Below are 21,951 nucleotides of genomic sequence, written 5' to 3'. Positions count from 1 at the left end.
TATTTATTTATTGAGATGGAGTTTTGCTCTTGTTGCCCATGCTCGAGTGCAATGGTGCAATCTTGGCTCACCAAAACCTCCCTCTCCTGTGTTAAAGTGATTCTCCTGCCTTAGCCTCCCGAGTAGCTGGGATTACAGGCATGTACCACCACACCCAGCTAATTCTGTATTTTTAGTAGAGACGGGGTTTCTCCCTGTTGGCCAGGCTGGTCTCAAACTCCCGGGCTCAGGTGATCCACCTGCCTCGGCCTCCCAAAGTGCTGGGATTATAGGCGTGAGCCACCGCACCTGGCCTAAAGATTTAATTTGAAGGCCCAGTGGAGAGAAATGGAATCCCACAGACCAGGAAGCAGGCCTGGCTCTACTGAGGACCAAGCTGTCACCTCAGTTTGCTGTACTTCAGCATTCTCAACGGTTTCAAACTGGATGCTAGTACTTGCCCATAGCAATGTAATGAAAAATCTGATGGTGATTGGAAGGAAGGTTTTATATCAGCCATTGAAATATCTCTTGGAGCTAATTGCTACCTTTTCTGAGAAGAGTTGCATTATCTTAAAAATAACCAAGCATTTTAACACTATGATGTTTCCCCTGGAATCCTTCAAATTTTCTTGACAAGCTCATCTCAACAGAATTTTAAAAAGTCAACAACAATCTATCACATCAGGTTAAAATATTTTCAATTAATAACATTTAGCACTATATACCAACTGGATTTTATATATTTTATTGAAAATATGCACAAAATAAATACCTCTTCTTCTCTATTAATAAGATAAACAATGTCACATGATTAAAGGTAAGCATTGAAATTCTTTCAGATAATCTGGAAGGAAATGTCCTTTTCTCTTTGCTGAGTTTTTCTCTGGGAAATGAAGAAACAAGATTGTAAGAGTTCACGGTTCCTTCCTCACCTGCTGCAGGTTCACACTCGGCAGGTCGCCATATATATTATATTTACCTTACAGATGGTAGAGACTGCCTGTGATCAACAGCGTTTATGACTGTCCAGTTCTTGTTTCTTCTGTTTCATAGCAGATATACTCTCAAGGTTCTCGAAAACCATTTAATCTAAGATAGTTTCGTAGGCAAGAATTTAGGGACTGCTTGTTTTGTGAGTCTCCAAAGGGTATAATAATACTTAAAACCAAGGGATGAGCCAAAAGACATCTTCTAAAATTACATTTGAAGAATGGAGTGTAAATGGAATTAGATATTCCAAGTGTTAAAAAAAAAAATGAGACTGGCTGAGTTTAGGGGTTACTTCATTTAAATTCTTACTGTTCACTCAGACTATTCAAAATAGCACCCACTTTAGGTGAGATTTGTTGCCAAGCTAATCTTTTTAAAAGTACAATCATATCCACTTGTAAAAATTTGAAACAGTGCAGAAAGAATGGGAAATAGCCAAGCCTCAAGTTCCCTCACCTCTGATCCCATAATCCCATTCCCTAGAGGTAAACACTTAAGAATTTGTGTATCCTCTTAAAGACTTTTTATTTGTTAAGAGATGAGGTCTCAGCACAGGCTAGAGTACAGTGGTGCAATCATAGCTCCCTGGAGCCTGAAATTCCTGGTCTCAAGCAATCCTCCCACTTCAGCCTCCTGAGTGGCTGAGTTTACAGGCATGTGACACTGCCTAGCTCTTCTGGATGTTTTCTTTTTGTTTTTTGTTTGTTTGTTTTTGAGACAGAGTCTTGCTCTGCTGCCCAGGCTGCAGTGCAGTGGTGCAATCTTGGCTCACTGCAACCTCTGCCTCCTGGGTTCAAGCTATTCTCCTGCATCAGCCTCCCGAGTACCTGGGACTACAGGCGTGCACCACCACACCCAGCTAATTTTTTTACTTTTAGTAGAGACGAGGTTTCACCATGTTGGCCAGGATGGTCTTGATCTCTTGATCTCGTGATTCGCCTGCCTTGGCCTCCCAAAGTGCTGGGATTACAGGTGTGAGCCATCACATCTGGCCTCTTCTTGATGTTTTAATGCATATACTAGGATATATTTCCTTATATAGAAAGAAACACAAGCTCATTTGTAGCAAATAAGTAAGCCATGAATTCAGGGGTTTTTTTTTTGCTTTTGCAGGGCTGCCAATATGCTGTCTTCATAGGACAGTAAAGAAAATATCACTTGGGCCACTTCTAACATGAAATCCTGAAGATGGCTGTAGAAAGGGTGCTAGGGCTTTGAGTCTCTGGTTTCTTTCTGAGAGAAAGAAAACCATCACGGTCCCCCTGCCCCCGACTCACTTAACAACGCTTGATGGAGTGAACAATTTCATGGCAGGCACTGAACTAGGCTCTGGAGATTCCAAGCTCAGGAAGAGAGGCATGGCCCTGCCCTAATGAGGCTTTGCAGTCTGCTCCCCAACTCCTATCCCTAGAGGGTGTGCTCAACTCATTCAAGACAACTTTTACTGAGCACCTATCATAAAGCAAACACTATTCTAGACACCATAGATAGAAAGATGAGTAACGTTCAAACCTGCCCTTAGGGAACATTAAGTCTAACAGCGATCTAGATTATGTTTCAGCAAGGGCTGTATGAAATGTGCACGTTGGTGTTATGGAGGCAAGAAGAAGGGTCACTTCACTTAAACTTTGAGGTGGTGGAGGGAAGGGTTGGAAAGCTTTCCCAAATTAGGTGGAATTGGGGTGGGGTTACTTCAGACAGAGGGGCCAATGTGCAGATAACCTCCTCAGGGTACAGCAGCGGTCTAGGGTTATGAGGCATGAGGCAGGGTCAGACATGGAAGGCTTTCCATGCCTCTAAAGAGCTGGGATATACTCTAGGTGACGAGAAGACAGTAATTCAGGCAGCAGAGGATCGAGGCAGGGGTGTAAAGAATCAGAGAGCCCCCTCTTACAGCTCTAGGAGGTGCGGAACCAACCAGGCAGCCTGTGTTGCAGACGAATCCAGAGGAGGAATGATGAGAACCTAAACCAGGGCAGGCGTAGAGATGAACGTAAGATCTATCTAGTGTGTAAAACCACCAGGGCTGGGGAGCCAACTGGATATGAAGGTTGAGAAAAAGAGAGGTGTTATGGTCTGAATGTATCCCCCACAATTCATGTCGAAATGGAATTCCCAGGAAGATGCTATTTGGAGGGCATCTTTGGGAGGTAGGTAGGTCATGAAGGTGGAGCCCTCATGAATGGGATTAGTGCCCTTATGAGAGGACAGAAAGCAAACTTACCCATCACCATGAGAACATGAGAAGTTGGCCACTGCATCCCAGAAGAGGACCCTCCCCAGAACCCAGCCATGATGGCACCGTGATCTTGGACTTCCAGCCTCCTGAACTGTAAGAAAGAAATGTCTGTTCTTTATAAGCCACCTGGTTTGTGATATTCTGTTACAACAGCAGGAGCTAAGACTGGAGGGGTCAGGGTCAACTCCCAGGTTGATGGTATTATTGACTGGCAGAAGAAATGCCGTCTCCCTGGAAGTTGGGTTAAAATGATTTTTTAAAAGATCTCTGTACTCTCTGCAACCCTCTGTACCTGTGCTTTATCCTCGGCATATAATCCTTTTCTGTCTCAAACCTACCTTTCCCTCCAATCTTCTTTAAATGAGCCAATAAATCTTCCACACCTCCCATTCAATCTTCAACCTGGCAGTTGGCTGAGTCTGCCAACAGGCCCCATGATCCCCTGAAACTGCTCTTGAGGGGATCACTGTGGAAAGGGCCCTAGCAATCCCATTCCCAGACCTCTTTGCAGCATTGGATTCTGCTGACATGCCTTCAAACTCTCTTCCTTGCTTTCCCTGGCACTTCACTCTCCCTCCTGGCTTCCTCCAACCCACAGCTGCTCCTCTCCTGGCTCCCCACCTCCTTCTCCTCCTCCAGATTCTCTTCCCTTCATATGCTCCATAGGTGACTGCACTGCACTGTAGGCTGACCTCCATCTCCACACTGAAGTCTCGCAATTCTAACTCGACATTCTTTTCACATTCCAAAGTCTAGTATCCAACTGCCCATATTCAGTCTGGTCACATCAAATCTTTCCAAAACTCATCCTTTCTCCCATCCCCTGGCTTCTGTCTTAGTCACCCACTCATTCCTCAAAGACTGGTATCTGGGCAACTGCTGGCAGCAGCGCAGAGGCGCCACCCTCCCACCCCTGTCCTTTCTAGCTGCTGTTTACTCTAAGATGTTCTTCCTTTCCTTAAAAACTGTATTTGACATATACAAACACTACCGACAAAATCACCATATCAGATTTTAGATGATCATTCCACTCTGCCTTTATTTTTTAACAATATATTTAATACAATATTAAGTAGAACATATTTAATATGTATAAAACTCTGTTATATATTAGTTATAAAGCATAATATAGTAATAGCATATAGTAAACACCCGTAAGCCTACCAGCCAGGAACCAGAACAGCCGCATAACCTGACATCTACCTATGTGTTCTCGTCCCCTCCATTTCCTCCTTCCGTGGTAATTACTATGCTAAATTTTGGTTTATCATTGTTACCCTCTTCTGTTTTTACGATACGGTTTTATGATATATGCATGCTCAGACTACATATTCTTTGATTTTGCTCGATTTTGAGCTCAGTTTTGTTTGGTTTTGAGCTTTCCTTAATATTTTCTGAGATTCATTCTTATTGCGAGGTATAGCTGTAGTTCACTCATTTTTATTACTGAATAATATCCAGTAGGGTGAATACACATATCTAACTATTCACCTATTCTCCTGTAGACAGACATACATTTCACCTTTTCCAGTTATTATTATAAATACGTTACGATGAACATTCTTACACATTCCTCCTAGTGGCCACATGCAAGAGTTTGTTGGACATACAGGTGGGAGTTGGAAGCAAGATCATAAGGTCTTCAAATGTTCAAGTCTGTGAGGTATAACCGTTTTTTTAAAGCAGTGGTGCCTGTTCACACATCCACAAGTCCCTATAGATCTAACAACTGGTACCGAGACCCAACTTTTGCAAATCTTATGGATATAAAATGGAATCTCATTGTGGTCCGAATTCATATTTCTCTGGTCGGCAATGCTAAAGAACATCTTTCTATTTATTTAAAAGCCCTACATATTTCCTCTTGTGTGAAATGCCTTTTCAAGTCTTCTCTATTTTTCTATTGAGTTTTTTTTAAACAGGAATTCTCTATATTTGTGATTATGAATCCTTTGTCAGTTATTTGTATTATAAATGTCTTCTCAAGTTGTGGCTCATCTTCTCACTTAAATGTTTTCTTAATATAAGCTTTAGTTTTAACAGAGTTTACTTAACCATCTTATCATTTATGATAACTATGTTATGTCTCAAGAGATTCTTTCCTGCACTAAGCCTTTTTCATCCAAACAGTGACAATTTTTGCTTTCTGTATGGAAGCCCTTAACATATTTGGAACTTATCATTGGGTAGGGTGCGAGGAATTCAAATTTTTTTTTTTTTTCCCACATGAATAGCCACTGTTCTGGGACTACTTAGGGAGTGGTCCTTCCTGTCCCCACTGACCTCCCTGCCACCAGGTCATTTCACAAAGGTCAACATACGCATGGGTGAGTTTCTGGGCCTTTATTTTGTTTCCCTGCTCATAATGCCTACCTCTGCACCACATTAACCAGGCGTGGTGGCGTGCACCTGTAATCCCAGCTACTCGGGAGGCTGAGGCAGGAGACTGCCTGAACCCAGGAGGCAGAGGCTGCACTGAGCCGAGACTGCACCATTGGACTCCAGCCTGGGTGACAAGAGTGAAGCTCCATCTCAAAAAAACCAAAAACAAACAATTGTATCATATGGGGTGTGTCTTCTCAACCCCTCCTTTATATGTAGAAGCATTTGGTAATTTTAAGTCCTTTGCTATTCCATATAAATTTAAACACCTGCTTGTTTCACTCAATAAAATCTCGGTTGAAATTTCCACTGAAAATGGTATTGAATCCATAGATCCATTTGGGGAGATCTGATACCTTTATAATCTTTACTATTCCTATTCATGAGCAAAGACAGTTCTTCATTTGTTCCTCCCTTGCTTCTTGGTCTTCATCCTTCAAATCTCAAATCAGGACTCAACGCGACCTTCTCCTGAATATTTCCACCACCATCTTGTGTATATACCACCATCTGAGTGTATAATTGCATGCACATTTTTGAGATAACGCAATCATCCAAGAAAAAGATGACACGGGTGAATTTGAGGCTTGTTGCTTGAGTGGCGGCAGCATTCTTCATTATTGAATATATTGAGAATTGGAGGGGAATAAGATGGTAAGAAATGAGTGACATTATGCTGCCCACCTGCCAACTCTGCACAGGGTATCAGAGCCCAGCTGAGATCCTGCTTAATCCTGAAAACAACTAAAAGATGTTAACCACCCTTAGCAGTAACTTTCTCTCCCCATTTCCTTTGTGTTTCCTCAGGGGCACCAAAATGTGAAATTATGGGAGGACAAAAATGCTCAGAGAGCATGACTACTGACCACACTGGGGCAAACGGCTTGAGTGTTTCTGACAAGCAAGCAGCGAGAGCATGGCTTTTGCCAAAGGGAGTTCTGCAGCCATTTAATCCAGCCTTTAGAAAATGAGGTCTTCCAAAGAGGGAGCAGAGCTACGCTTCCTTCCCCGTCAGAACCCAGTGTTGTAACTGCTTAGATTAAAATGCCCCATTTCTCACACTATCATCTTGCCACAGGATCACACTTCCCTATTCAACTGAGTTTCAGGCTTTTCTTCTAAGAGGCAGTGTCAGCCAGATGCACACAGGCTTTCTGTTGTTATTTTTAAGGCACTTTAGGTTGTATTTCCTTGAGGATCATCAAGAATAAAAAAGGCAAAAAAAAAAAAGTTAGAAAAACAAAGAAAGTTAATCTGTATCATATCCCAAAATGGGTCCAAGCCATTTCTCAATCTCGGCCACAGACATGTTCTTCCTCAAAGCATAATCCTGAACCTGCAAAAGATAAGAAGCATTTTATTAAACCGACGTGATAAGACTTTGGAATAGAAGTTTCTGCAACATTTGCCAAGAAACATTAAGTAGTTTCCATTTCCTGTCTTAATAGCAATCTACTGAGTTAAATGGAGATACATTATTTGTCTACCAAGTTGCCTTATTCACTAGGCAGAAAAACAACATGTAATAAACATCTGATGCTTAGAAGCTGTGTGTGTGTGTGTGTGTGTGTGTGTGTGTGTGTGTGTGTGTTGTTTGCATGTAGAAGTGAGGGTGAGAATAGAGGTATTCTGATTAAATCAAATTAAGACATTAACCGGAGAAAATTTCTTCATGCTTTCCCCTTACTTTATTCTCATTCATATTTAAAATGAAAGAGGTTCTAGAATTTCATTTCAGATAAGGCAGGTATCTAGGGAAGCCACATAAAATGAAACAGCTAGCTTACCTGATCCTTGGATATCTTCCCCACAGCAAAATATTTGGACTTCAAATTGGAGAAGTAGAGGCCTGAGACTGCTGCAGCAGGTGCCATTGCTAATGATTCTGTTAACCTAATGCCTGGAGAGAGCAATACGGGAAAATGCTTACTCACTCAGTGCCTAGAAGACAATGAACTCTTGTTGAATAAGTGAACAAAAGTGAACTCATGCCTTCTAGGTAGACACATGACACAGCATGAAAGCTGCAATCAGATAAGTCTTGCAAATTCCTGCCAGGTCAATAAACAAATTCAGGACATGCAGATCTCCTCTAAGGCTGGGCACTGTGACCCAGGGTGGATAGGCCTGGGAAAGACTCCATACTCCTACCTCCAGCCATCTGAGATCAACTGCAGGCGCCCTGATTTGCTCCTAAGCCTAGACCTTGCCAGACAGGAGCTCTAACCCTGGAGATGAGAACACCAACTGAACAGCTCTCCATAGGCTCTCTGGGGCCACTAATACTAGGGACGACTGAGAGCTCCAGTGAAGAACGAGCCTACAACATTGTGAAAAAGAAGGCACAGTTTTCCTTGGGATCTGAGAATTCAAAGGGACCCTCTCAAGGATATCTATTTGAAGCTACTCGTTTTATGGACAAGGAAACAGAGCAGCATGAAGGGTGAGCGCTCTGCCAGAGGTCGCTCAGCCAGCTTATGGCGGAAACAGGACCTGGACCCAGATCTCATGACTTCTAGAGTTAGTGTTGTTCCTGCTGAAGCAGATTCAACACAGCTCATGGTTTCTCACTTAAATCTAGATGTCTTTATCAGCTTTGATGGCATGCTTTTTATTAATTCCACTAAAAACTGTGAGCTTAGACCGGGCCATCTCAACTACACGAACTCTGAAGTAATGACTAGAACCAGCATATTGATGTGACAATGTGCAGCCACAGAACCATGAGCAATTCAGCTCTGGGCACAGGACGCTGAGGCCGGGTGTCTGGGCCTTTGTCTCAGAAGGGCACATGCCAGCTTCTCACGTTCAGCTATTAGAATCCACAGGAAAACATAATAGAGAATTAGGATTACAGAAGAGCACAAATGTTAATAACAGTGTAAAAGAGAAAAGAGGGCTGAAGGGAAGGCTGGGCGTTCTGCAAGACCAGCACCCAGGGACACCGTCCACAAGCAAGGGGTCAAGAGGGTGAGGCACGTGACATTACTAAGGGACAAGGGTTGGTCACTAAGGGAGGGATTAAAGACATTAGCATGCCTGTGACAGGAAACTGGGGCATGAGAGGCACGGGACAGTATAAGAAAGCTAAACTCCCATCTAGTGTAGGCCAAGAGGAAGTCACTTAAATGGATAAATCTAAAAATGATGATGTCAGAATACTAATGCTGAAGTAAAATGCCAGAATAGGTACAAGTGAAAATGGACAGGATAAGGGACAATGTGATTAGAAGCCCTTCCACTTTAAAAACACGTTTAACCAGATGTGCCATTACGTTGATAAGAGTCCATGCACTGAAGAAGGAAGACAGGAACCTGCGGCTTCCTGGCACATACCTGTAGACTGCTCGATGTCCGCGAGTCTCCACATGGTGAGCTTCTCGGTGTGGTCAGGCTGGCTGGGGTAGCCGGGAGCTGGGCGGATGCCCTCATACCGCAGCCTGCGCAGGTCTGCAACGTCCAGCTGCTCACTGCCACAGTAGGCCCACAGTTCTCGGCGCACTCTTTCATGCAGCTCTTCTGCAAAGGCCTTCAGACCCAGAGCACCAGGTGTGCTTAGGCAGAAGTGGGGGCTCACGGCATCAGTGCAGCCTCCAACCCCTGAATCACAGCCATGAGGATAGCCTCCCTCATCTGGACCACAGCCAGGAAAGATTTGGCAAGAGGGAAAAGGCTGGATTCTCAATGGGTTTGTACCTTTATTAGCTGCTCTGCAGCTCACTGTGGCCTCAACCTGAGTTCTAAAGCATCATGCTTAGTGACCTGAGGATTTTAGACCTTAAAACTTAACAATTTCCCTAAAGGTTAATCCAAAGCTACACTGGCCAGAAAGAGCAGGTGGGACCTTCTAGATGCGAGCCCCTCCACTGCTCACTGCAGGAAAAGGGGGAGGCTCTCCCAGGGCCAAGTCTACCCCATTCCATGCATAGGAAGATGAACAATCTACAGATGACACCAGCATTACAATGAGGGGCTCTGGAATAAAAATTTGTTTTAAATTTTTTAGGATCCTGAGGAAAGTGTCCTATCATAATAACATCACAGAGAGACAACAGAGGTAAGGCAGAGGTAAAGGCCCTCAGAGCAACAGCCAACTATGGCACCACTGAAGGTTTTGCTCTGCCCTAAAGATAACACATACAGGCAATCTGGGGATATATAATATGAAAATATGTGTAATGTTAAAGCCAGCAGCATCCAACTCAAGGAAAAAAAAAGACCCCGGTTCTAAGGGCTGATCAGTGTTCAGGCACCCCCCAGGTTCCCTGCTGCCCAGCCTCTGTCCTCAGCCCCTTGGTGCGATGCCTCTGCCTTACCTCTGCCAGCCGGTCCCCCAGTGCCTTGACCATGATGCTGCTGTAGTCGTCACTGTCATCCTCATAGGCCTTGCTCAGCTCTTCCACCCCAAAGCAGGCAACAGCAAACAGGCCCAGGTAGTCACGGATGCCAGAATGCAGAGGAGCGATGAAGTCCGAGAGGCAGTAGTACGGCTCCGTGCTGGCAGAGTCCTTCTCGGCCTTAAAACCAAGCAGTATGAGGAGGCACCGTGAGCAAGAACATGGCACCAGCACACCGTGGAGAGCGATCAGGCATCTTCCAATGAAAATAAGCTTCACAACACTGTGATGGCAGCCTGTACTGTCCACTGTTACATCCCCAGCACTTGGAATTGTGTCTGACACATAGTGAGTATTCAATAAATATTTGTTAGATAAACAAATGAAATTTTTAAAAAACATATGACATGACATAACATAAAGAGTCAAGACACCAGTTCACTCACTCATTCACACACTGACCAAACATTAATGAATGCCTTCGGGCACTGTGCTGAAATCATGGGCTTTTAAAAAAAAAAAAAAAAAAAAAAATTTGTCCTCAAGTGTTTTCAATTAAGTCCAACACCATGTTTGAAAGAGATCCAGTAAATGGAAAAGCCTCCATAGCATCAACAGAAGCAGCTCAAACAACAAACTGTTGGGATCAGCAATGCCCAGGGCACGTGCTGCCTGCCATGTGGGGTGGGGGGGGGAGGGTCATGAGGGTCATACAGGAGCCGGCTGAGGACACCCAGGGATGGCTGGGAACCAAACCAAGAATTCAGCAGGATTTGCTTCTGGATTCTCTCCACAGCCCCGGGGCCTATCCTCCCCAATTTTTCACCCTCAGCTGATGAGCAACTCTTCCCTGCAACTAAGTTAATAAATAAGGTCTTATACATATTTTAAAAATCAATAAATATTTGCTGAGAAGGTAAATAGCTTATAACTAATACTTATTCAGTAGTTACTCTGTGCCTGTTCTTGGTGCTTTATATGAATTACTAATTTAACCCTCCCAACCTCCTTGTGACATGAGTGATATCACCAGTTCCATTTTACAGACAAGAAATCAGAGGCATAGGAAGCTTGAGGTCAGACAGTGGGAGGGCCAGGGGGCTGATACCACAACCCATGCTCCTATATATGTAGTACTGCTTGGGACCAATCAATTAATCAAGGAGTGGCCAACCCAGATACCCCACAGCTCGCTGCCAGCCGTGGAGGCAAGCACAGCCTCACTGACACAGGGCAGGAAGTCATTAGGTGCAGGCGAGGAGGTGTTTGGTAATGGCATACAGGAATGTCACAGAGCTCAGGGACAGCTGTGCGTGGGGAAGCCGTTTTCCAGGTATACTCGGCTCATCAATTATTCTTTGCTAACAAAAGCCAGAGGGGGACCCAAAGCTTCCCTGCACCACAGGAGAGACAGATCACAGAGCCCCATGGTACCTTAGAAGAGACAGCAATCAGAGCCTACTCAGAAGAGCAGACTCCCAGAGTAATAAGGCACTGCTGCAGAATGTTCCAGAGTGCACTGGAGGAAAGCCCCTCCTGAGAAATCGCCACCTGGGTAGGTAATGTATGTGCCTGGCCCAGTTCCCCTCTCCAGAGGCTATTAAAAAGGTGAACTCTGAGAATTCACTCGATTAAATGCCCTAATATGTCACAGACTGCCTGGACATGAATAGTACTGGAAGCAAAAAGAGACCGCAGGGGACACAGGACTCGAAAGATGAAAGACTGGGCTGGAGCAGAGCAGAGGTTTCTGAATAGTTATGTTTGTAAAAGAAAAGCCACAAATTCCCTAGCGAAGAGAGGCAGGAAATTAACATTAGAACCCCAGTGCCTTGTATTCTGTGGTGACTGAGCCTAGGTGCACGCAGTAGGGATTTACTGAGCATGAGTGCATATGGTAAGGATGTAGCTTTAACTCTTCATGGTACTGGTTAAGGCCCCAAATTTCAGAATCCCTTCAGATGTTGTTATGGTCAAAATATCAATCATTATGAATTATACTGTGGTTGGGATTAAAAAGCACCACTATCTTTTTGTTTGCTTGTTTTTCAGAGACAGTGTCTGGCTCTGTTGCCCACACTGGAGTATATAGCATGATCACGGCTTACTGCAGCCTTGAACTCCTGGGCTCAAGTGATCCTCCAACCTCATCTTCCCAAGTAGTTGGGAATACAGGCATACAGGTATGCACTCCCCAGTGTACTGCTAATTTTTAATTTTTTTTTTTTTTGTAGAGGCAGGGTCTTGCCATCTTGCCCAGGCTGGTCTCAAAGTCCTGGGCTCAAGCAATCCTCCCACCTCAGCTTCTCAAAGTGCTGGGATTACAGGTGTCAGCCACTGTACCTAGCCAACAATACCATTTCTGAATGACTGAAAATGGCAGTAATACAGAAAGAATAATTCTGGTTCCAATTCTTGATTGAGACACCCTTTTTTACAGCACCTAAAGGGACATGCATAGGATATCTGCCTTTTCAAAGGTGGGGCAATGAGAAAGAAGTCGCTGAGAAGAGTCTGTTCTCACCACACTAAAGAAAAGCAGCCAGCACAGTGAAAGAACAGCCATTGGGGGTGTGCACAGGTTGGCTCTCCCCTCTATAGAGGGGGGCCCAGCACAATCTCCACCAGCCTTCATCTTCTCTGTAAAACAGAAACTTCAACTGCCTGACACAGCTGTGTGGAAATTAAAAGGATGACCCATCCGGCACCTCACTACGCACCTGGCACCTGGAATACATTCTGCAAATGTTGGTTTCCACCTGTCTTCCCCTTTCATGGAGAGCCACAGTCTATTTTAATAACGTGCATTGAGGTTAACCAGCTTTGCACTAGTGAGTGTTCTCTTCCTTCAGAAGCTGCAAAGACGGACATGTGACCACCTGAGACAGCAGCAGTGGTTCTCGTCCATCCGTGGCACACAACATGACATGCCTCACTCCTGCGGAGTGGCCCTGCCGCTGCCACCCATGTGGGCGCCTTCTCTCCACCATCCACACAGGCCTTGGGCTTGGCTGAGTGATTGGTCACTTGGGAGGAGGTGGGGCAGACTCTCATTTATGCAAAGCTCTTCGGCTTAGCACCTAAACTCACAAGTGAGAGCAGTGTGCTGGCTGTCAAGTCCTTCCATACCTGTTGCCTTAACCCATAGAAGGTGGCTATGGGCTCTGTAGCCTGGGGCACGGCACCCTCTGCGTACAGGTGAATGTCGTCTTGGACACTCTGTGCTGGCCAGAACCCAACCACTCCCCTGGCTTGGAGTTTCTTTTGACTAATCAGTGTGTTCAGCATATCTCGGGCATCGTCGTAGACCTTTTTGGCCTCTTCACCTATTAGAAAAACATAGTAAGAATTCACTTAAAGATGCCAAAAATACCCATCAAACAATGCTTCTTTTAAAAATCATTACCCCTGCTCAGTCACCTTCCCTCCTCACCCTTCTCTATTTTCCTCAAATGCTCTCTGTTGTTTGCCACTGACCTAGCTTAAAGTAGAACAGTCAGGGTTTTGCGGTTCCTGCTAAGTGCAGCTCCCACAGTCTGCTTCTCCCAGTTCAAGTCACTTCAATTTTCCATTGGACAAAAGGCAGAAAGCCAAAGCTGTGGCTCCCCAAAGCATTCTGTCAGAGAGGATGAGAAAAAGCAGGCCAGATTCCTGACTCGCTGACGTTCCTCATGCACGTACAACTCCACTGACTTCACAGTGACTCTGGGAGACATGACCTGTGCCTTATGTCTGTGGTGCTTTAAATCCCAACCACAATACAATTCATAACGACTGATATTTTGACCATAACAACATCTGAAGGGATTCTTAAATTTGGGGCCTTAAACAGTACCGTGAAGAGTTAAACAAGGACAGCTACATCCTTACCAGATGCACTCAGGCTCAGTACATCCTTACTATATGCACCCAGACTCGGACACCACAGAATACAAGGCACGCTGAACACAAGGCACAGGTCAGGTCCTCCAGAGTCACTGTGAAGTCAGTGGAATTGTATGTGCACAATGAACGTCAGTGGTAAGGAATGAAGTGTGGCCTAAATCCTCATACTGGCTTTAGTGTTGCACCTGGCTGCCCTGCTCTGGGACCTGCAGTGGGGGCCAGGCTCCCAGGACACCCTCTCAGTTTCTGGGTCTGTGAGACTGGCCGCCCTGCCCATGGTAAGCAGCCTGTTCTACGGCCCCTGGACAGCTCACCCGTGATGACTGAGGGGCAGCACAATGAGAAGCCCCTTGCCCACCACCATGTTCCTGGCTACCTGAGAGCTCCTGAGTCTCAGCATCCTAACACACACACCCAGACTCCGCTTCTGGGAAACTTGGCAAGAGGCTGGTTTCTCAGGCTCCTCTCTACCCTAATCCCATGTTCTGTGGGTCCACCCCTCCTTGTTGCTCTGATGTGCCTACTACCTGATCCTATGAATGGCTTTGGTTTTGGATTCCGGTCTCTGTGGGTGGGTTTTGGGGTGAGACTTGAAGTGAGAAGTAGGGGGTAGTAATTTATCACCTCACCTACTTCTCTGGTTTCTCACCCCAAATCCCCATTCCCTCCCCAATGCTCTAAGCAAAATGGACTCCCTGCAGTTCCCCAATTAGGCACACGTGCCTGTGCCTTCTCATACTGTCTCCTCTACCTGCAATGTCCTTTTCTTCAACATCTTATCACATCTATAGTCCCACCACAGCAACTCCCACTGAATCCTCAAAAATAGTTCAAACGCCACCTCTTCCAGGAAGCCTGCCCTGACCTCTCAGTCTGAGCTCTATCTTTTCTTCTTGTGCCCACACGAGCCCAGGCAGGGCCCATTACTATTGGCTGTGCAGCTAGTCAGTACTAGACGGCAGGGATTATATCGTCTTCCATTTATCCCTAGTGCCCAGCATGTAACTGATGTCAATAAACATTTATTAAAAGAATAAAGTAGATACCAAATTTAGTTGATATAATAAGGACCAATCTAGCAGTTCAAAAACCATTAAGAAGTTGGGCAGGTGACCAATATGAAAGCAGCTGTTATCTGCACAATCCACATTCACTGCTCCTCACCAATTCCTGTCTTCAAAGTCACAATCCTACATCTTGAATATCAGAGGCAGACAGGAAGGACTTACTGCACTGACCTACTGTTTTGTCGTTAAATATCTTGGGAAAGCCTCGATTCGGGTACTTGCCCCGGAGCTGCCAGACATCAAAGAAAGGCTTCCAGTCAATGTAGTCCACCAGCTTCTGCAGGTCATAGTCTTCAAAGACCTGGGTCCCAATAAAGGTGGGCTTCACTGGAGGAAAGAAGTGTGGTTGTCAGTGCTGACGCTGGCACCCCGCCTGATGGAGGCCTCCCTGCCAGCTCCTCAGTGCTCTGCCAGCTCCCACGCTCTGCCTCCCTCCTGTCACCCGTAGGAGTTGTTTTACAAAGAGGGGAACTTTAAATTATCGTGGAGAAGGAGTAATTCTGCACTGAGTCTTAAATAAAACTATTCTTCACATGCAGCTGACTGACTACACCACCCCTGGAAACTGTTCCCTCAACCCTTCTATCCCTACCCCCCAGCCCAAGAAGGAAAGACAGATGGGTTAATCCTCACTTGTACAAATGAAGACAAGGTGAACATGAAGAGCACTGCAGAAAGGCGTAGAGAGTAAGCTACTTATCTCAAGTTTCAAGACCAGAAACAATCATCTATATTGCCTGCTGATACATATGCCCAAAGTACAGGAAAATGAAGTCCCAAATTCAGGACTGCAGTGATTTCAGCAGGGGAGGAAGAGACACGCGTGGAACTTCTGATACATATTCCTCAATACATAACCCTCAACTCTTGAGCACGGGTGCAACACAGATGTGGTCAATGAAAGCTGATGTGAGATATTACCTTGGAAAAGTAATCTAACCTCTGTTGACTCTGCTTTGTTTTGTTTTTTAAAAATCAGGTGGTAGGTTATGTTGTAAGCTGGCTAGTGGGTTTGCAGGGATGTTTAATACATTGTTCTTTATACCTCCTGGTATAAAATATGGTCTAAAATGTATCATAATTTAAATAATGGTGAAGACTTCAGAGACAGATGGTGTGCTGGGCTCTCTGGGGCAGGCAGAGCAGCACTGCCACGGCCCTCCAGCCCGTAGTGCAGTCCGCACCTAGGACTCTGGTCTGACGTGGCAGGGTCAGGCTGGAGTCTAAGGTGTTGACCCCACTGCCATATCTGAGCCTTCCTGTCTCTCTACTTCCTGATTTGTAACCAGGCATCAGAGAACTTCCTATTCTACCAATCTCAGGGGCTCTGGGAGAACACAGAGGCTTCCAGAGTATTTTTCTCTCATTTGGCAGTAAAAATAGGAGGTGAGAGCACAGGAAAAGTATTAGTAGCGTCTTGCTCTGCCTGGAAATCTCCACCTTTTCATACTTGTTCACAGTAGCCCTTTCCCATTTCTTCCTCATCATCCTTCTACTACACGGGACAATCTCCTCTTTGGAAATATCCTATTATGTTGGTTTGTTGGTACAAAACTCTTTATAGTCCCCTTCATAGAGACACTAAAAGTAATCTACAGATAGACCCTTGATTCTAGTGTCCTCTCTCCTGGGAAGGCAGAGAGCACGTGCTGCTGCAGGGCCACTGAGGGACTCTCTTTTGACCAAGCTCGTCTCCCAGAGTTTAAGAAATGTTTGAGGTTTTGCCATCAGGGCCTTAAACGAAGACCCTCCTTTACCCCCTGTCGACTTCCTGCAATTACCTTAGGACTGGCTGTCCTCAGGTATATTTCAGAGGGCCAGGCCTCAGGGCTTCATGGCCCTTGGGCAGCAGGACAGGCCCTGCAGTAGCCCCGTGCCAGAGGTTAAAGTGGCCACTCAAAACCCGTCCCAACCGCTGCCAGGTCCTGTGGGCCTTTGGAGGCCTATTTCCAGCAAAATATGTTTTGGGTGTCTGATCTGATCCAAACAGACTTGCCCTTGTGTTATTATTCCAATTTCACAGGGAAAGATACAGAGCAAATAATCACAGTTTGAACTATATAGCAATTTATATTTTTTCAAAGGTTTTCAAGTACTATTTAGCCCTCACAACATTTCCAAAAAACACCTTTTTTTTTTTACATGGTAGAAACTGTCAAACGTGGAAGCAAGCTGCTCAAGGTCACTCGTGAGTCAGAGCCAGGAGCCACGTTGGGATGAGAACCCCGGCCTCCCGGCTCCCGATATGGCACTCTTTCCACTAAACCATGCTGAACTCAGCAGGGATGAAATTAGAACATAGCACACCTACATTTCCAATTTAATCCTCTCAGCTCTGCTAAGCATGTGTAGAACACAGATGTCGTGAGCAACGAAAGCTGATTTGAGACATTACCTTGGAAATATGGATTCAATTAATATAACCCCTATTCACTCTGTCCTGGTTTTGCATTTATGTCTCACGCCTCTCTGCGTCTGTCAAAACATCTTACACATTTTATTCCTTTGTGAATACCTATGTGAGGCAAGAAAGATAGCTAGAAATTTAAAAAAGGAAGAAACCAAATAAAAGAAATAGAAAGAGAAACATCCAGAAAGAGGACAAGAGAGAACAAGAGAGAAAGCAGGAAACAGAGGATCCTGCTTTGCTGCAGTGTTTTAAAGATGTGTGAGTGCGAAGGCGCTTCCGATTTTAGACATTTCACGTCTGCCCTTGGGCCTGTCAGAGACCCAGGCCACCTCAGGTGACAGTACCACCCAGGCAGGTCTCCACAGAACTTCCTTCAAGGAGACGGAGGCCCACTCAAGCATGGCACAGAGGAAAGAGTGTGGCTTTAGAAGACAAATCCCAGAGAGGTTCCTAGTAACTTTTCAAGTTTCTACCCAAAACTCAGTTTCTTCAAATTAAAATGGGGATAATTCCCATGTCCATTATGGAGTTGTCTGAAGGACTCCGAGAGGGGCTGGCAGTCCATCCAGGACAGTGTCTGGCACACAACACCTGCTCCATAAATGGTATCTACTCCCATTCTTTCCGGACATCAGTCACCCATCATCATTAGACACAGTTCAGAGTTGTTAGCTGATTGATTTTATAGCCAAGTAAATGCATATATTTCCTCCACACACTAGAATAACCACATCCAGTTTTCCTCTACTCCATAGCCAAACAGACCTGGGTGAGGTTCAGACAGCCAATCCATTCGGAAACCACTTTTTCTGGCTTGACTTAACGGTAAGTATCTCCTGTCCTGTTAAAAAACAAAGAAGAATTAGAGACTTTAGCTTTTCCACAGTTACTATGAAAACATGTCCAAGAAGGCCATTATGTAAGCTTTTCAAGAAAGCAAATGCTTTTATTCATGAGAATCCTTATCCTAAAAAGCTCTTCCTTTTCTGTCCAGTCAGTTTCACATTGGCACCAGAACAACAGACAATAAAGACTCAAGAAGCATCCATTAATTATTGATATGTGAATGCAAGCCTGGTTCCCCGGCCTGAACCTCAGGTACTAGCGAGGTGTCCCACCTGCACTTTTAGAACACCTGAGGCCAGCTGTTAACTGGCCTTCCCTGGCTGACCCTGAGGACCAGAAGGTAGAATTAAAGACACTGTCCACTGTGGGCAAACCTTAGGAGAGAAAAAAGCCAACCACTGTGCCTTGGCCTAGCTGGCACCTCAGAAGCAAAACAGCATGTTTTCTTCATGCTGTTGATCTCACTTCACTTGCCTAGCAACTCCCAAAATGCCCCCACCAAAGCCCAGAAGGCAGATAACCAGAAACAAACATTTCAGTGACTTCTAAAGCACAATTATGCCCGTTCTCCATGGATTCCCTGAAGCTTATCAAGAGAGGGCCAGTTCTTCAAACATCATTCTGCACAGTCAGTGCTGGCCAGTCAGGGAAAGAGGCTTACACTGGTCCTGCCTCATGTCTCCATTTTCTTCCATTAGCGCCTCAAGAATGGGGATCTGTGGGAGTCACTGCAGTACACTGTTTCAGTGCCTGTTTTCCTGCTGAGTATGAACTCATGTTTTATTCATTATCAGAGCTCTCATATCTAGCACAGCCCCTAACACCTACTGGGTACCCAATAAATATTTGGCTCAATAAATAAAATTCATTTTAATATAACCAAAAATTATTTGGGAACTTAGACACTGAAGACCTCCGATTTGAACTAGAAGATAGAAATTCTCTAAAATGATCCTAAGCCTTTTACTTTCCTCAGAACCATTTTTAAAAGTCACATTAAAAACTAGGATCATAAAAACTAGTCACATTAAAAATAAGCAAAGACCTGTTTCTACTACTTACCTTGAGAGACTCATAATGGTCCTGTCTAATATCTTCATATTCTTCCATGATTTCCTCAAAGTATTCATCCTTTAGATTTTCATCTAACAGTTGAGAACACTGAAAATGCAAAATAATCATAGATCAGCAAAAGATGATAAAATTGGTACACTAACGGTAAACTCTGGTGACACCTCATTCAGGAAGGCAGCTTCCTTAACTTCATTTCTTCTCCCTTCACCAACTGTGCTAATTCCTGCCTGGCGTGCAGGAAAGGGTAAACTCAGTGGGCTTGGGATGTTCAATCACTGCACAAGCCAAAGAAAGAACCGGTCCTTGACTGTTTTCTGAAAGACAAACTCTAACCCCTTGGGATAGCCTGCCTGGATAAGAGAGTCACTGTATACCTGGCACCCTGGGCCACGTTAGATGGTTTATGCTAACAGTCTGATTTATGGAGGGGGGGCCTCAACTCACGCTTCTGCTTGACCTCTGCAGGGACTGAAGACTGAGCAATTAAGGCTGGTCACATGGGCATTCTGGGCCTATGTGACCAACCCCCACACCAAGGACATGAAGGCTCAGGTAAGCTTCTGGGTTGGCAAGGCTCCTTACATTCTGTCACATATCACTAGTGGAAGAATGAAGCACCACCCGGATTACTCTATAGAGAGATGACACCTGAGAGCTTGTACCTGGTCTCGCCTGCATTCCATCCTTTGTGCCTTTGGCCTTCCCTGATTTTAACCTATATTCTCTCACAATAATAAACCATGGTCATGAGCATAACAGTTTTTCTGGGTTTTCTGCGTCCTTCTAGCAATCTTTGAACCTGAAGGTGGTCTTGGGGACCCTCTGGGTTAGGTAACCCCCAACTCAATGTTTCAAAGATATTCTGTTCACCTACTTTCCACAGCCTTTTAGTATCAATTTATGTATCTACTTCCCTTACTTGAAAGGCCTGTGAGAGCTGCAATCACACATCAACCACCTTCATGCCCCTGATGCCTAGCCCAGTGTCTGGAGGTGCATTCTCACTGTCTGCTGAGGGAATGAGGCTAATCTTCATAGTCCACTGTATGTTTCTGCTAAAATTGGAAAGGAAACCAATAATCTGAGAAAACATGAGTCTACTCATTAAATTGTAAAACTAGGTTCAGCTAAATATTATTCGTTACTATGATAATCACATTGATAGAAGAATAGCTACCATCAAAGCACATAATGAAACTATGTAGAAAGAAGAGATGGCAACTATTGATCACATCAGTTAAAAAATAAACATAGCACTGCCCCCTCCCTACATTCTGCAGCAGGATTATCTAATATACAAAAAGGTAAGAAAGTTCAACATCTTCATCTGAACTTAAGGAAGTTAGACTGAATGATGGCTAAAACCAGCATTAACTCCACATGGGTTTTCTAAGTATCTCTAATAACAATCCAATCATCTATGAGTTAGTATGAAACAACATCACCTCATTCAGGAATACGATCAGAAAAGGCCATTGTGGCAGGCCAAAAAGAGGCTTCCAAATGGTGTTCACACCACAGAGTATTTCCCAACCTTACATTAAACTCACCTCAATGGAGTCCTTGTCTAGGAAACCCAGCACAGCCCAATGAAACAAGAAGGGAATGCCTACTCTGAAATCCCTGTAGTACATGTAACCAATGTCTTAAAACCTTCTTACATTTTTCTAGATTATACACTCTGAGAAAGCAAAACCAGATGTCCTTGACATTCAAAGAATCTACAAGCCCCCTGATGTTGGTGCTACTGTGTAGACAGAACATGCCAATGCAGTTTGCTACCATAGCCCCATGGAGCCCCGCTGCTCCCAGGGCTGCAGTGGCAGGCCCCTTCCTGCCCAGTCAGACTTACTTGATGGAAACAAGTTCATGGTCAATATATGTGGGCTAACTTACATGATCCTTCCACCAAAAAAATCAAATCCATCATGTGTTTTCATGCCAACCACTGGGACATATCGCAGTTTATATTTTCCTTCATTTTAAAAAATTGTACTTCATGGCAACAGCCACACAGTAAGAAGGAATAAATTGAAAAGATATTTTATAATTTTAAAAGCATAAAATATTGGCAACTCGTTTTCTATTAAAGAAGAAAAAAGAAAGGAAGGGAGAATCCTTGGATCTAAATCTCTAACCATTAAGTATTTGTGGAATCTTATAAATACATAAGACTGTTCATAAAATGTGATCCTGTTCCATGCTCATTTCAGTTAGATCAAAAGAGCCTGAGCCAATGAGCCCACAACCAACTCAAACAAATTATACCACTGGCTCCTGAAGTGTCACTAGCAGTTACTCACATGATTTATCATCTGACTTATGTTTGAGTACTTTCAAACGTGGTTGTTTCTTTGTACATGAAGGAGCTAACTGGAGCTGCTGGCTGCATGGCTGGACCAAACTGTAAAGAACACCAACACCTGTTCCTCATTCTCTATGTGGCTTTCGGCCAGGTCCCCACTACTCTAGCTCTTCAAGAGGGCTGGGCGCAGTGGCTTATGCCTGTAATCCCAGTACTCTGGGAGGCCCAAGCAGATGGATCACTTGAAGTTAGGAGTTTGAGGCCAGCCTGGCCTACATGATGAAAAAATTAGCTGGCTGTGGTGGCACACACCTGTAATTCCAGCTATTCAAGAAGCTGAGGCAGGGGGATTACTTGAACTGGGAGGCAGAGGTTGCAGTGAGCCGAGATCGCACCATTGCACTCCAGCCTGGGCAACACAGCAACACTCATCT

The 21,951-nt window shown here is 44.6% G+C and overlaps 1 protein-coding gene across 4 annotated transcripts in view; it reads right to left on the bottom strand.

Moving 5' to 3' along the window:
• Positions 1–4,582: 4,582 nt before the first annotated feature.
• MTR (5-methyltetrahydrofolate-homocysteine methyltransferase) overlaps positions 4,583–21,951 on the bottom strand; it is a 110,600-nt gene continuing 93,231 nt past the window's right edge. For 3 of the 4 annotated variants that reach the window (XM_017526610.2, XM_017526611.2, XM_017526612.2), the window contains 8 exons: positions 19,201–19,299; positions 18,058–18,133; positions 15,054–15,209; positions 13,060–13,256; positions 9,910–10,110; positions 8,930–9,122; positions 7,381–7,493; positions 6,734–6,929 (listed from right to left, as the gene is read on the bottom strand). In XM_017526610.2, the coding sequence (XP_017382099.1) occupies positions 6,843–6,929; positions 7,381–7,493; positions 8,930–9,122; positions 9,910–10,110; positions 13,060–13,256; positions 15,054–15,209; positions 18,058–18,133; positions 19,201–19,299 (1,122 nt within the window). In that variant the 3' untranslated portion in view covers positions 6,734–6,842. Of the gene's footprint in view, positions 6,930–7,380; positions 7,494–8,929; positions 9,123–9,909; positions 10,111–13,059; positions 13,257–15,053; positions 15,210–18,057; positions 18,134–19,200; positions 19,300–21,951 lie in introns of all 4 variants that reach the window. The other variant, XM_037737804.1, reaches the window with a different exon arrangement.

This window comes from Cebus imitator, unplaced genomic scaffold, assembly GCF_001604975.1.
Source record: "Cebus imitator isolate Cc_AM_T3 unplaced genomic scaffold, Cebus_imitator-1.0 Scaffold42, whole genome shotgun sequence".
NCBI classification, from domain to species: domain Eukaryota; kingdom Metazoa; phylum Chordata; class Mammalia; order Primates; family Cebidae; genus Cebus; species Cebus imitator.
The sequence above is the reverse complement of the archived record's forward strand: the minus strand, read 5'-3'. Positions and strand labels throughout refer to the sequence as shown.